General features: G+C 36.9%; 1 protein-coding gene across 1 annotated transcript; it reads left to right on the top strand.

The window, feature by feature from the left end:
- Positions 1-1705: 1705 nt before the first annotated feature.
- On the top strand, positions 1706-7419 carry Pabpc4l (poly(A) binding protein cytoplasmic 4 like). Its single transcript, XM_021158836.1, has 2 exons — positions 1706-1829; positions 2372-7419. The coding sequence occupies exon 2, from the start codon at positions 2453-2455 to the stop codon at positions 3563-3565; it is 1113 nt and encodes a 370-aa protein (XP_021014495.1). The 5' UTR covers positions 1706-1829; positions 2372-2452; the 3' UTR covers positions 3566-7419.
- Positions 7420-14572: the final 7153 nt, after the last annotated feature.

Here is a 14572-nt window from a genome sequence, read left to right as displayed (position 1 = left end):
TTGTTTGTAAGCAATCATAAATCCATTACTATATAGGAATAACTTTTTCCAACACTGTGGAATTTTAGTTGGAACAAACCCATTAACAAGAAATAGATTTACAGGAGAAACAAATGCACACTTATTATTGATGCATTTTCTAGTGGAAGATACAGCTAATGGGTAGATTTCACAGGAATGGTTTTGAGTTTCAGTTTAGAACAGAGTATTTTCACAGAACTGGGAAAGCAATTGCAAAAAGGTATCTGAGTCTCTAGATGAAAAAAAAAAAAAATGACTAGGCAAACAGGATCCATAATCATTGGGATGCCCTGAGTACCGTGTCCAGCCTCCTAAGGCTCTCAAGTTGTTTTCAGTGGTTGACTTTGGGTTCCATCTTAGACAAGAGACCAGGGGCATTTTCTGTAGAAAATTTATATCCTCCTTTTAGATAAATCATTAGAAAATAGACAGTTTCATAATATTGTTTATTTATAATTCTTCTTCAACAGTCTGTCACATATTGGATGAGATATTCTAGTCTCCTGCATAATTAATTTTAAGTAGGCTAACGTAAATTTCTATTTTATAGTGAAAATTGGAGTACTTTTTAATGTACATTGACAGTGGCTTTTCAGACAATGTCATTTTCTTCCCTAGGAGAAATACATATTATTTTTCTGATTACATTAGAAAACACCCCATTAGTTCTGGAGTCATTAGATGCAAAATCCTTCTACCCCACATGTAAATCAGAGTACTACAGACTACCTGTGTCTCCTTAGTTAGAACTGTTGAATCTCCCATCCATCTCAGTTATTGGATCAGAATCTGCTTTTAACTAAGGTTTTTAGTCAATGTCTATGCTGATTAAACTTTGCAACGTATTAAATTTATTTTTGCTTTTGTTCTCTGACCAGTTCAATTCCTCAAGTAAATAATTTTGATTTTCTAAGGGCACCATGATTCAAATTGTAAGATGTTCTAGGAATCTTTCTTTTTTTTTAAATTATTTTTATTTAATGTTAGAAGAACTGGAGCCATTATTACAAGGATTCAATCACACTCTTGATACTTTGTCAACATTTCTAAATCTATTAATTTATTTAACATCTGCTGCACACTTAGTTAAGCACGACTATCAATACAGCTTCAGTAACACTCTCATCTGTTCCACAGAGTGAGGTATTCAATACATAGTGGGCACCCTGTAAATCACTCATTCCCAGAAATCTCTGAAAATAAAATACACGTGGCATATGTTTCTTGAACAGATTCTCTTGTAATCAGCTAGGAGATCTTGAGACAGTACAACTGTGTGAAAAAGAGAAACCTAGACTACCGGAAGAGATACCGGGAAAAGTTTTCTTCACTCAGGGTTGAATCTGCTGTTTAAAAAGTAAATCTTTTAAAAGTTGACCTGCAAGAAAAAGCAAGTGAGGCTCTGAGTTTCCTGGGAGGGAGGGACTGCAGATTCTGCAGAAAGTTGCTGGGCTAGCTGTGTGTGTGTGACCAGGTCGGGACCTGGTCAAAGCCATCACAGGTTGTTTCCAGGACTTCCAGGGTCCCTATCTTTGCTTGGGAGGGCTGGCGTGGACAAAACAGACCGGTGGGGGTGGGGGGTGCGCGGGGGTGGGGTGGGGGAGCAGCCTGGTGGTGGGTTTCCCGGCCACACCCCCAGACGTTTTCTCCACCCATGACACCGCCTCCTTCCCTGAGCCCAGCAGCAGAGGCTGGGGAGCGAGCCAGAGGGGCGGGGGAGGAGCACGGTCCCCCCCAAAAAAGTGTGAAAGAGCAAACAGTGCTAGCCAGCGAGCTCCGGGTTCCTGCCGCCTGCAGTCCATAACCTGGTGAGCTTCAGTCTTCAGCCAGGATCCTCCCGGGCGCCTCCGGTCACCGGGGTGGGGGGTGGGGGTCAGGGACGCGGCCCAGGCGCGCTCTCAGCCGCAGGGAGGGCGGCGTGGGTCGGGCTCCCTGCGCGGGACAGACGGGGGGGGGGCTCCAGTGCTGGGCCTGGGTTCAACACCCCCGCTGCCTTGCTCGCCCCAAGCTTGGCTGGAAGGTTAAGCCAGCGGAACACGCGAACACACCACAGGGTCTGGGCCTGTTTGTGCTCGGAAACCAGCCACCAGAGCCTGGGATGGAGGCAGATGAAGGGCCTGTCCTGGCCAGCCACTTGTAAGTTGTTGCTGAGTTGGAAGGGAAGGAAAGCTGAGAGCTGAAGGCAGATTGCCAACTACCAGGAGAGGACATGGGTTTCTGGCTTTTTTTTTTTTTTAGACTAGGTGTTGCCTGGAAAGTGCAACTGACCCTGTCTGTAGCTGGACCTCTAAGTGGTCTTTGGAGGCCACTGTGCAGGTCCTGAGTTTTGACTGCACTTCCCCTCTTGCAGGAAGCTACATCCTTGAGAGCTGCAGGCTTGTAGTGTTGGGGTCAAAAAAAGAAATAAACCAAACAAGCCAAGAAGAAAAAGATGAGTCTGGAAGCTAAGTACCGTGCAGCTTCCCTGTACGTGGGTGACCTCCACGAAGATGTCACTGAGGACATGCTCTTCAGGAAGTTCAGCACAGTGGGGCCGGTGTTGTCCATCCGAATCTGCAGGGACCTGATTTCCCATCGCTCACTAGGCTACGCCTATGTCAATTTTCTCCAGGTTAATGATGCCCAGAAGGCCTTAGTCACCATGAACTTTGACGTGATCAAAGGTAAACCCATCCGTCTCATGTGGTCTCAACGGGATGCTTGCCTGAGGAGATCGGGAGTCGGGAATGTGTTTATCAAGAATCTGGACAAATCCATTGATAACAAAACCTTGTATGAACACTTCTCACCTTTTGGAACAATCATGTCTTCCAAGGTGATGTCTGATGGAGAAGGCTCCAAGGGTTATGGCTTCGTGCACTACCAGGACCGGAGAGCGGCAGACAGGGCCATTGAGGCGATGAATGGGAAACTGCTGAGGGAGAGCACTTTGTTCGTGGCCAGATTCAAAAGCCGCAAGGATCGGGAGGCTGAGCTCAGAGACAAACCAACCGAATTCACTAATGTGTATATCAAAAACTTTGGAGATGACATAGACGATGAAAAGCTCAGGGAAGTTTTCAGCAAATATGGCCAAACTTTGAGTGTTAAGGTGATGAAAGATGCCACTGGGAAGTCCAAAGGCTTTGGATTTGTGAGTTTTGATAGCCACGAGGCTGCGAAAAACGCAGTTGAAGACATGAATGGACAGGACATAAACGGGCAGACGATTTTTGTAGGCAGAGCCCAGAAGAAGGTAGAACGACAGGCTGAGTTAAAGGAAATGTTTGAGCAGATGAAAAAGGAAAGAATCCGTGCACGCCAGGCAGCTAAGCTCTACATTAAGAACTTGGATGACACCATAGATGATGAAACACTGCGCAAGGAATTTTCAGTCTTTGGGTCCATTTGCAGGGTTAAAGTGATGCAGGAAGCAGGGCAGAGCAAAGGCTTTGGCTTGATCTGCTTCTTCTCCCCGGAGGCAGCGGCTAAAGCAATGGCTGAGATGAACGGCCGCATCCTTGGCTCCAAACCCCTCAACATTGCACTGGGTCAGAAGCACTGAGCCCAGCATGATCCTACCTCGTAATCTGAGCAGCAGCTAGGAGAACTATCCTGCTCTTCATCTTTCAGGTGCTATAAGGAAGGGTAATCTTCAAAACCCAGTGGCTGCTTAATTCATTGCAATCCTACAAGGAAATGTTTCTACGAAAACATTTCATTTTATGTGAATGAAAAAAAAATGTGCGTTAGAGGTTTGGTTTGTTTTACAGAGCATATCCTCAAAAAAATTTAAAAAATCTTGTTTACTACTATTTAGAACTGTTTAGTTGGTTACATTCATATTACATTTTGAATTAAGCGAACCAAATGCTTGTATCTATTGAGTATTTTATTCTTTCAGGTTAATATCTGTGAGCTTTAATTTCTCCTATAAAAGTTGCCCATAACAAATTTAAGTTTTTTAAACTAACAAGAATCTTAACTTTTTTTTTTCAATTCAAAATGTAGAAATTGGTACACAGAATGAGGTTAAATGACATATTGCACTTCTGAGTTAATCATCCAAGCCAAAGTTCTAATATACGTGCATAAACATATGCAGGTGTGTTTGGTTTTGTTCTAGTTTAAGATGATCTTAGAGCTTTCTGGGGTTTTGGTTTGGTTCGGTTCTTACACTTTTTGTATATTTGCTGTAATCTGCTTGTTTTTTTTCTTTCTGCTTCCTTATGTTATATACATCTATCTATGCTGTTTATGGACTTTTAACTTCATCTTAAATCACATCACACCTATGTGATGCAATTTTAGGTTTTCACTAGATGCTGATGTTGTAAAAGTCATAGCTTTGCAACTCAGAAACTCCATATAACGTAAATCTTGAAAAAAAATCTTCATGTTATAATAATCTATCCTGGTTTTCAGAATATAAGTGCCTTATTTTTCTAAATCTCCACCTCCTTTTATTAGACTGTGTTAGCCCTGTACTAGACTGTGTTGCTTTTGCTCTTGGCCTTGGCTCGTGTTCTGACAAATGTGAGGTTATGTTGCTTGATGTGTGTTTTAGCATGAGTTTTATTTGACACAATTCCCACGTGATGTCTTTATTCTGTCCATAAATTTTAACTCATTTTTACACATTTTTACAAAGACACTGTCATATTGGCTTTTCACAGGCTACCTCAAATCTATTTGAAATAAGAGGTAAGAGTTATTTATGTACAACTTACTCATTATCTTAAAAATGTGACTACAGGTTGGAGACCTCATGTTATTTCTTCTGCTTTCCATTCTTTCTGGTTCTTTCATTCTTCTCCATTTTTGATTGTTTGTTTTTTTTCTTATTACAACCTTTTAATTTATGTATTACAAGTACATTTTTTCCTTAACAAAATTTTGTGAGGAAAGTTTCATTTTGTGTTTATAAACCATATATGCTTTGCAGGTTTTTCTAATCTCACTGAGAAAAGAAAACAGTTAAAAAAAAAAAAAGTAAAAAAAAATTTTTTCTACAAATACATTCTGCTGAAATCTGCCACATATTGTCCCTAACTTTTTTTTGTGTACACTAAGACCTGATTTAGGAAAGGCGACATCAACAATTTTGTTTGAAATCATTGTTTTGTATTTGATGTTGTCAGATGCTCAAATGTAACTTACTCAAGGAATGACTTACCTATTACATGAGGGGCTTTTGACTTTGGCCAATGGGTTTTCCATGGTTCCCAAACTCTTGGGAAATATGGCTGGCTTTGCAATGCTTCTCTTCTGGTCTTGATTTCTGCCAAGATAACTTGAAGGTACGCATTCTTCCCAACTACTATTGATATGCGTCCAATTTTTTTCTGGAAAAATAAACTATAATTCAGAACATAAAATCAATTTATTTTTATGTATTGCCAAAATGTCTTACAGATATTTCATAACAATAACATTTTCTTTGTAAGTATAGGCAAATGCACATTTCCATATTGTCCAAAGACATAAATATTTTGTTAGGATCTGTCAGATTGAGCATCGTTATGACAAATAACCACTACTCTTTCATTGTATGGTTTTAATAGTTTCTTTTTTTTTAATTGTCAAACTTTCACCTGTGTCCATTGCACTAATATTTCAACACTTGTAAATTTAGTGTTTCAAGAATCTAAGCTATTTTTTCTTTTGAGTATTTGTATTCTATCACTTCAAAAACTATTTTAAACCTTACCAATGTTCTCACTTTGTTTACAGTTTGTAAAGCTGTCCCAAAGACAAATTTTGAACTCAACTTTTTCAGTATCTCATTGAGATGACATTTTTTATTGTGATTTGTTCTAAACACTTTAAAATGTCTGTATATACACATGAGATGTACTTGTGTGTGGAGTATAAACATGGAGACAGGTAGGCAATTCATGTTGTCTTCTATTAATGTGTATGGTTCATATTATCAATATTTTTATAAACAAAACTTGTTTATATTTTGTGTAAAGAGTAGAATAAAATTTTTAGCTATGTCTTGCCTCTACAATTTTAAGCAGCATATGTTTGGGTTAGTACTGATAGAAACTATATCAGTGCTGATATACACACTTAAATCCATTGGCTTGCAGAATCTCTACCTTGATGAGTATTTTCATCATCAGAAGTACCAGAAGTTGCCAGGACTGGACAGTACAAAATGAAAACATTTTCTGGGAGATTTAATCTAGAAATGTGTCCAGATAATTGAACAATGAAAACATCTCTCTTGTGTGCACAAATAATTGATTAAACAGTTTATCATATGCACAGATATATTGTTATATCAGCTTAATAATGCAGTATCCTAATACCTTAGTAGAAATTGTATCTTGCCAGTATTTAGCATACAATTTGACAGTTCATTCTCTTTAATTTTTAAATATTATTCATTCTAAATTTGTGTGTATGTTTGTGCACATGTGTGAATTTGTGCATGCATCTGCATGTGTGTGTGCATGTGTGTTTCAACAATTACATTGTATCTTCCTAGTTAACAAGTTTTCACAAATTAAAAATTTTTGTATCCAAGTGCCTTGAATAAGAAAGACAATCTTTGCTTCATTAATAAATCAAAGCTAATCCAAACAGAAATGCCTTCAGCCAGTATCTCTACTCCTTCCCCACGTATACTCCCTATCTGTTGTATAGATAACTATGATTTACAGATGATGTAACACATATGTGCCTTGTTCCAGTTTTCAAAAGTTGTCACATGGAAATTGTTAAAATATAATTTAATGTTCTCTATATTCTTCAAACCTAAAGAGACAATACTAAATAAAATTTACCCCGTCAATGATGGATATGTCTGAGTTATTTATGTTCATTTTAATTATCTGTTTCTAAGGGTAAGTGTTTATATTTCATGCTTCTAAATGTTTCATAATTCTATGACCTGAAATCTGGTTCTGTACTTATTCACAATAAAAGGATCAGTTATTCAATAGCTGTTCTAATGTGTAGCCAAGTATCATGAGGAACAGTTGACTGTTGTGTTAGTTCAGCCAGTACTCAGTGTGTGAAATCATTTTAAAAAAATAATAAAAATGTCAAAAAATGCATGATGCCTTATAAATCAAAGTTTGACAGACCAATATTTGGGATGGCTTTCTTACTAACAGACACAAAGAATGATCATACCATCACTAGATGAGAGGGAACCTTAATGTTTGCTTGCTCTGTTCCTTTTCTTCTTCCCCTTCCCATTCAATAGCCTCCAACCTTCTACCTTGGAGGCTCCACTTGAGGGAGCTTGTCTACTCTTTATCATCACCCAAGGGCATGCTGTGCACAACCAATCTGAGATAAGATTTGCATTCTAGGTGCCTTAAGATGGGGAATAACTTCCTCACATATGTGCTTGAGTGACTGCCTGCATGTGAAAACTACTGCAATTAAAAACATAAAATTCATGCAAAATGTTGGGTGCTTAGGATTATTTTTCTCTATTTTCTTTTGGAATATGGTTCATAATATGATTTTACAAGCATACCAGTAATTGTATATTTTTACTTTTATGATTGTATTTTGGCTCCTATTAACAGAAAAAACTAACTCAAACTGCAAAAGTATGTTGATTTCCAAAAAATACTCAGAGTTAAGGATTGTCAGTCAAGTTGGATCAGGTTTGTGCATACTTTACGTGGTGTCTCCTGCTCATCACTTTCAATACCTTGGTTTTTGTTTGTTTGTTTGTTTGTTTATTTATTTATTTATTATATGTAAGTACACTGTAGCTGTCTTCAGACACTCCAGAAGAGGGCGCCAGATCTCGTTACGGATGGTTGTGAGCCACCATGTGGTTGCTGGGATTTGAACTCTGGACCTTCGGAAGAGCAGTCGGGTGCTCTTACCCACTGAGCCATCTCACCAGCCCCAATACCTTGGTTTATATTATCTGCCACTTATGTGGTGAATGTCCCTATCAACACAGAAACACAGCCTGAATCAGAAGGCAATGGTATTCTCTAGAAACCACCCCTCTCAATTCTTATTGCTTAGTTTATGTACAGATATTCAAAAAGATCTGCCACTGTCATAGTGAAAAGTATCAATTTCCAAGTTTTCTTGTGGAATGTGGTTTTGGTGGGGAAAAATGGGATGTACATGGACATATTTTGGAACAAACAATACCCTAGAAGGTTTTCTATTGTCTGTATCTAAATTAGAGTTAGAATTTTCTCAAGTTTTAAAATTATTTACAGATAGTCCTCTTTAGTCATTTATTATAGATTTTTTAATGTTGTCTTTTCAAATAGTATAGCTAATGATTTCTTCCTACTTCCTTTTGCATCATCACCATGGGAAATAAGTCACACAGATTTATAGCAGTAGTAAGTATAAAGTGAAGTTTGTTCTTATTTGGTAAAAGGATTCGTGTTGTTATTTGACAGCATTACCTATTAGAGCTAAAGAGCATACTGAAATCTACAACTGAAAAGATCCAATTTAGTTTAGTCATCAGAATTACCAATTCACATAATTATCAAAAGAAATGAAATGGTCAGAACTGAATCAACAGAGATCACATTTAATAAGCTATTGTTTTCTTGACTTTCAGTTCAATATAGCCCCAGTCTGTGTCATTTACGCACTCACTAATATCTCAATTAAAAATGAGGAAGAAAGACTCTTTAATAAACTCTGTAAACCAACTATTGTTATATACTACTTAATAAATTTAAAGAAAAACATATCCTACTGGCAAATATTAAGAAAGTTCTAGAAAGTTGTATATTAACAAAATGGATAAAACTCTATATACCTGTACTAAACTCAGAGTAACAAACATACTTGACTTGCAGTTGTTAAGGTCAGATTGTATTGCACGTTTACTAAGCAATAATAAATGCTTTTGCTCTGTGTTGACTTTGTTTCCTAACTTAGCTTAGAGTTCAAAAATTGACTTCACCCAGCAAGAGAGGAAAATTATCTTTAGTGTCATTCTTTGGTAAGAGGGCAGAAACTTAGGTTATTAGAGATATCAGGAGCTTTACACACATAGTTTATCAGACTGTGTTAATTCATGTGTGTTTACTTCACTTGGTCATTAATAATAAATAACTCCAAATGTTAAGGATCATCATGTACTAATAGTATATTTTTGAATTCCGAAGTGAGTGTTACAAAAATCCTATTAATATCAAAGGTTTTTACACTCAGTGAAGATTGGGGTGATGTTTCATTTGTGCTTGCCTTTCAAGTCAGTCTTGCTACTAGGAGTGCCATGTCTTAAGGACCGTCCTCTGGCAGCCTCTGGCTCACTACACTGTGCAGTCTGTGTCATCTGTGAATGCATGCCAATATCATACTAATATATGATAAATTCTGAGTTACAGTCACAGTTAACTTAGGTAAATAAAGTGCTTATCCTAATATTTCCAACATATCTTACACAGTGAAGTGCCTCAAAGTTTTTAAACGTTTTTTTAAACTTTCATGCCCACACATGAGTTTACAATAACTTTGCTGAATTATTGTGAGAACTATAAATTGCAATCTAATACAATTTGTTAATGTTATGTTTTATTAAAAAATAAATAAAAGCCAGAGATGTTTTTGTAGAGGTGCAGTATGGTGCAGAGTGTCTCTATGGGTCTATTCTGAGGCATCCCTTCCCCTGAGGTATCAGCCAAATTTATTTATGGCATGGGGAGGAGATTTGAGGGGGTAGTAAAGACAGAGAAAGGTAGAGAGAGAAAGAGAGTGACACAGTGAGAGGGAGAGGGAGTCAAGGATGGAGGGAGGGAGAGAGTAGAGGAGTAGAAGCTGGCCATGAGTATGTGAAGAGAGAGAGGGGGGGAGGGGAATATGGAGAGAGGGGACAGAGGGAAAAGGGGAGGAGAGCAAGACAAGAGCAGGAGGGCCAGAGATTGAGGAGGGGACAAGCAGTTCCATTTATACTGTTAGGCATATCTGTCTATTGCCAGGTAATTGTGGGGTGGAGCTTGGAAGGAATACTAACAGTTACTGTGTTCATTATCATTTTATTCAAAATACTTACAGAACTGTAATTATATTTAGAACACTGACAAGCAGTATGTTGGTGATCTGCAGAAACAATACTTTTCTACTTCTCTTTCTTTCAGTTCCCACTTAGGTGATATTGGAATTCAAAACTTAATGATAATATTCTCCTCTCAAGAAACCAATCATGGCATTCTCTGCTGTTACATAGAATGTAGTTCTTGCTAAAGTCAATGGGACTTAATTCTATTACTCTCCTTTATCTTTTCATTCTTTTGTTGATTTAATGCTACTAGTTCAACATTCTAGAAAGAACCTAGTCTCCTTTATGCTCTATTGAAGTGAAATGTCCCCTGTCCCACTCAAAGGCTTAACATGTTAATGGACAGGAAGTTATATATAGCAAGAAACAAACATCATATTTCAATTTGCTTTTGAATAACTGTTGGCAGAATTTATTTATGTACAAAACGTTGATACTTAAAAGAGTTTCTAAAATTTTATAATTTTAATTATATTTGAAAGTAATCAAACACAAATAAAAATTTAGCAGTTCTGAAAGCTATTCATTTCAATAAACTTTTATAAACTTAGAACAGCCATTCAGAAAAAAGTTGCGATCCTTGTGACAGGAACTGTTAGGAAGTTCTGTCTCTCTCAAACAATAATATCTGCAGTAACAGAACAGTCACAAATGCAGGAAATGCTCTAATCTTAACATGGCTTGCTTGCTTCCTTTTTCCGCTTGTTCTTCATGTGGAGCTATTCTCTCTCTCTCTCTCTCTCTCTCTCTCTCTCTCTCTCTCTCTCTCTCTCTCTCTCACACACACACACACACACACACACAATCTTGAACTAAACTGTGCTCCCATCATGTTTGACACAGCATTCATTCAAGTGTCTGGCAAAGCTCCAGCCAATATCAGGAGACATTACAAGATTTATTCCTGGCCTTCAATGGTTAGTCCACCATTTCTCATTTGCTACTTGATAAACTTACTTTAGAAAAAAAATCTGTTTAATTTCTCCTTTTACTCCAAGTAACAACTATTAATTTGCCACATTGTTTAGAAGTTATATTCCTTCAACATCATTTCTTGTTTAGGCCATTAAAAGTATGAATGGATAGTAGAAAGTTCAACTATTCTAGAAGAAAGATCACTATGGTCTATGTATAATCTCAGCATTAATGATACTGACTCAGGAGGATTTCTAAAAGATTGAGGTTAGTCTGTGCTACAAAATGAGTTCCAGTTAAACAGCCTATGACATAACAGGATATTGTGGTAAAATAGATAGAGGGTGGGAAGAAAATACTTTTTAATATTCTAATAAAATAATATAGATAATTTTTCATAATAATCTTGTAAACATGCGAGTAGATCCTCTGACATATTTTCACTGAGTTTATGAATTTTCAGCAGAAAAAATCTGGATAGAAAACCAGCAAAATCATTAGAGGTACCTACATCTTCCCTTAAAGAGAATCCTAATGTTCTTAACACATGAAGAATGAAAAATAATGTACACATGTGCTTGGCAGGAAAAGTCACGATCCAAGAAGGAAAACTTCCCAATACTTTAAGGAACATGTGTAAGAAGGAGATATTTGTGAAAACAGGTTTTGATTCAGAGTGAAGCAGAGAGGAAGACACGACTGGCCGTCATGTTCAATTGAGAACTAGACTTCTCAGACAACAACTGTGGCAAAACTCCATTTATTTCTGGAAAAAAAAACATAGAGGGAAAAAGTCATGTAACTAGAATCTAAATTGACAAAAATAGGGGTATTAGGAAGAATAATTGCAGGTAAATTGAGGGACAGTACCAATGATGGTAAATATCAGAAAATATAATGGAATGGTTTTAGTTTTCTTCTATGATTCTAAGATTGAAGGTTTTTTTCTTTTCACTTTTCATTTTCTTATTTATTTATTTATTTATTTATTTATTTATTTATTTATTTATTTATGAGCATCTCAAATGTTGTTCCTCTCCCAGTCAACCCTCTGCCTTCCTCTCCCAGTCAACCCTCTGCTTTCCCATTCTCTTCTGAGAGGGTGATGTCCCCTGGGTATCCTTCAGCAACCATGGCACATCAAAATACAGGGGATCTTAAATGATCAAATTGGAGTATCCATCCTACATTGTCATTTCTTTGAATTATAAATAGAAAGAACATCATATTTCAGTAGTGTCTAAGTGACACTCACCCTCATGAAATGACCCAGCTATAATTATAATAGTACTGGTATTAGTTTCCTGGGACATATGAGTAACCAAATGGGTTGCAAACAGAACCTCAGTTTATTTTTTCATAATCCCAGAGGCTAGATTTGGAAAAGTATATCACAGTGGGTATATTTTTTTGGGACTAGAAGTCAACCTCTTTTTATGTCCTCATGTGGCCTTCCTACATGCATTTTGCTAGCTCTCCCTCTGTTCATTTTCCATCATTGTATGAGGATTCTGTTCAAATTCAATAGAACTCTCACTGACAAATTTGCTTACCCCTAAAGATTCTATATTTAATCGGTAACTTTCTTAAGCATTGTATTTGAATATGTACATAGAGAGAAACACAATGCAACAATTAAAATAAGACAAAGCCACTGTCTTCCCAAAGAAAACTTACACAAAAGGGCAAGCACACAGCCATAAACATGTTCTCCAATTTCACATCAATCAGATGTTGAGTGTGGTTGGTGCAACTATAATGCCTGTACTCAGAAGAGAGTGGTAAAAGGATAAAGTGTTCATGAGAATTTGTGCTACAGGTCAATCTGCAGGAAACCTGCTCCATGAGAGAAGCCTGGCTATAGTTATATAAATTAATTAATAATGCATTCATTCATTTAGTCAGGCACAGACTTGAATGTTTTAGAAAGCATGAAAAACTGCCAAATACAAGTACATACAAATAGAAATGAGATGGGTCAATACAATGTCAATAGAGATTCAACTCTCAGAGAAATGAGTATACGCTAAAAAGAAAAACTATGAAAATGACATTTAAACAGGAAGAAATACACTAATACGTATGCATGTAATGCCAGACTATTTAAAACAAAGGTGTACACAGAGATATATATACATGCTTGCATATATTAATTATGAAGTTTTCACATTTTTTTGCCTCCTAAACTCAACATTTTTAAATTCTTTTTTTATTAGATGTTTCCTTCATTTACATTTCAAATACTATCCCCTTTCCTAGTTTCCTCTCCAAAAATACCCTCTACCCCCATCCCCCTGCTTCCCAACACACCCACTCCTACTTCCTGGCCCTGACATTCCCATATACTGGGGCATAGAACCTTCTCAAGACCAAGGGCCTCTCCTCCCATTGATAGCCAACTAGACCATTCTCTGCTACATGTGCAGCTAAAGACACTAGCTCTGGGGATACTGGTTAGTTCATACTGTTGTTCCTTCTATAGGGCTGTAGATCCCTTCATCTCCTTGGGTACTTTCTCTAACTCCTTCACTGGGGGCCCTGTCTTCCATCCTATAGATGACTGTGAGCATCCACTTCTATATTTGCCAGGCACTGGCATAGCCTCACACGAGACAGCTATATCAAGGTCCTGTCAGCAAAATCTTGTTGGTATATGCAGTAGTGTCTGGGTTTGGTGGTTGTTTATGGGATGGATCCCCAGGTAAGACAGTCTCTGGATGGAGTCTAAAAATTGTTAATGTGAGGGGATCCTTTACTGTTGTCATAAGCTTTTCTAATTAATTTTCAAACTAGTTTTATAGCCTAAACTGAAAAAGCCAAATGACTAAAGTACGAAGAACTTTGAAATAAGTTTCATAAGTGAGAAAGAATGAACAGATGTGCTGCTACTTGAATATAATCCAGAAAAAAATAGGGTTTACTATCTTGAGACCTAAAAAGATAAAGTTTTTACCCAGGGTAGCAGATCATGATTCACTTATGTTTATCACTAATTTTGTAGTAACTGCATGTCAGCGGCTCTGTTAACAAATAGAGCTCTGAAAGTTAAAATATTTTAATAAGATAAAAAATCTTATAAGTTTCCAGTGCAGATTGAATATAAATAAGTTATAAAACCTTTTCTTAGATTTATTGATTATACAATGAAATATTCTTTAAGCCAAGTAATGATATTGTATCTTTCCTAGGTACTACAAAATGTTCTCCTTGAGAAAACTGACCATTTTTATACCTTAAAAGAAACATTAAGATTTTCAAAAATAATAAAAGTCATTCAAAAGACGAAACTTTTCAATAAAATTTGAACTCTATGACATTGTTGAAAGAGAAGTTCAGTTCTTTGAAATAACACAACTTGTTAAATCAAAATGAAAATTACATTTTAAAATGAACTCATCAGATTCTATAAGACACTAGTGAAGTGAAATCATATGAAAATGATATAAATAACCACATTCCCTGAGAAAATGAGATAATACTGAATCAAGAGATATGGCTCAGCACATAAGAGCATTCCTTGATCATTCAAAGAACCTGAATTAAGTCTCAATACCAATGCAGGCAAACTACAGTTCCGCTCTGAGAGAAGCGATGCTTTCTCTGGCTTCCTTAGGTGCACACTTACACACACATTCACACACA

Source organism: Mus caroli, chromosome 3 (assembly GCF_900094665.2).
Source record: "Mus caroli chromosome 3, CAROLI_EIJ_v1.1, whole genome shotgun sequence".
Lineage (NCBI taxonomy): Eukaryota > Metazoa > Chordata > Mammalia > Rodentia > Muridae > Mus > Mus caroli.
The sequence above is the reverse complement of the archived record's forward strand: the minus strand, read 5'-3'. Positions and strand labels throughout refer to the sequence as shown.

Excerpts from the sequence above, each read along its gene's own strand:
- Pabpc4l (XM_021158836.1), top strand. The coding sequence starts at position 2,453 with ATGAGTCTGGAAGCTAAGTACCGTGCAGCTTCCCTGTACGTGGGTGAC.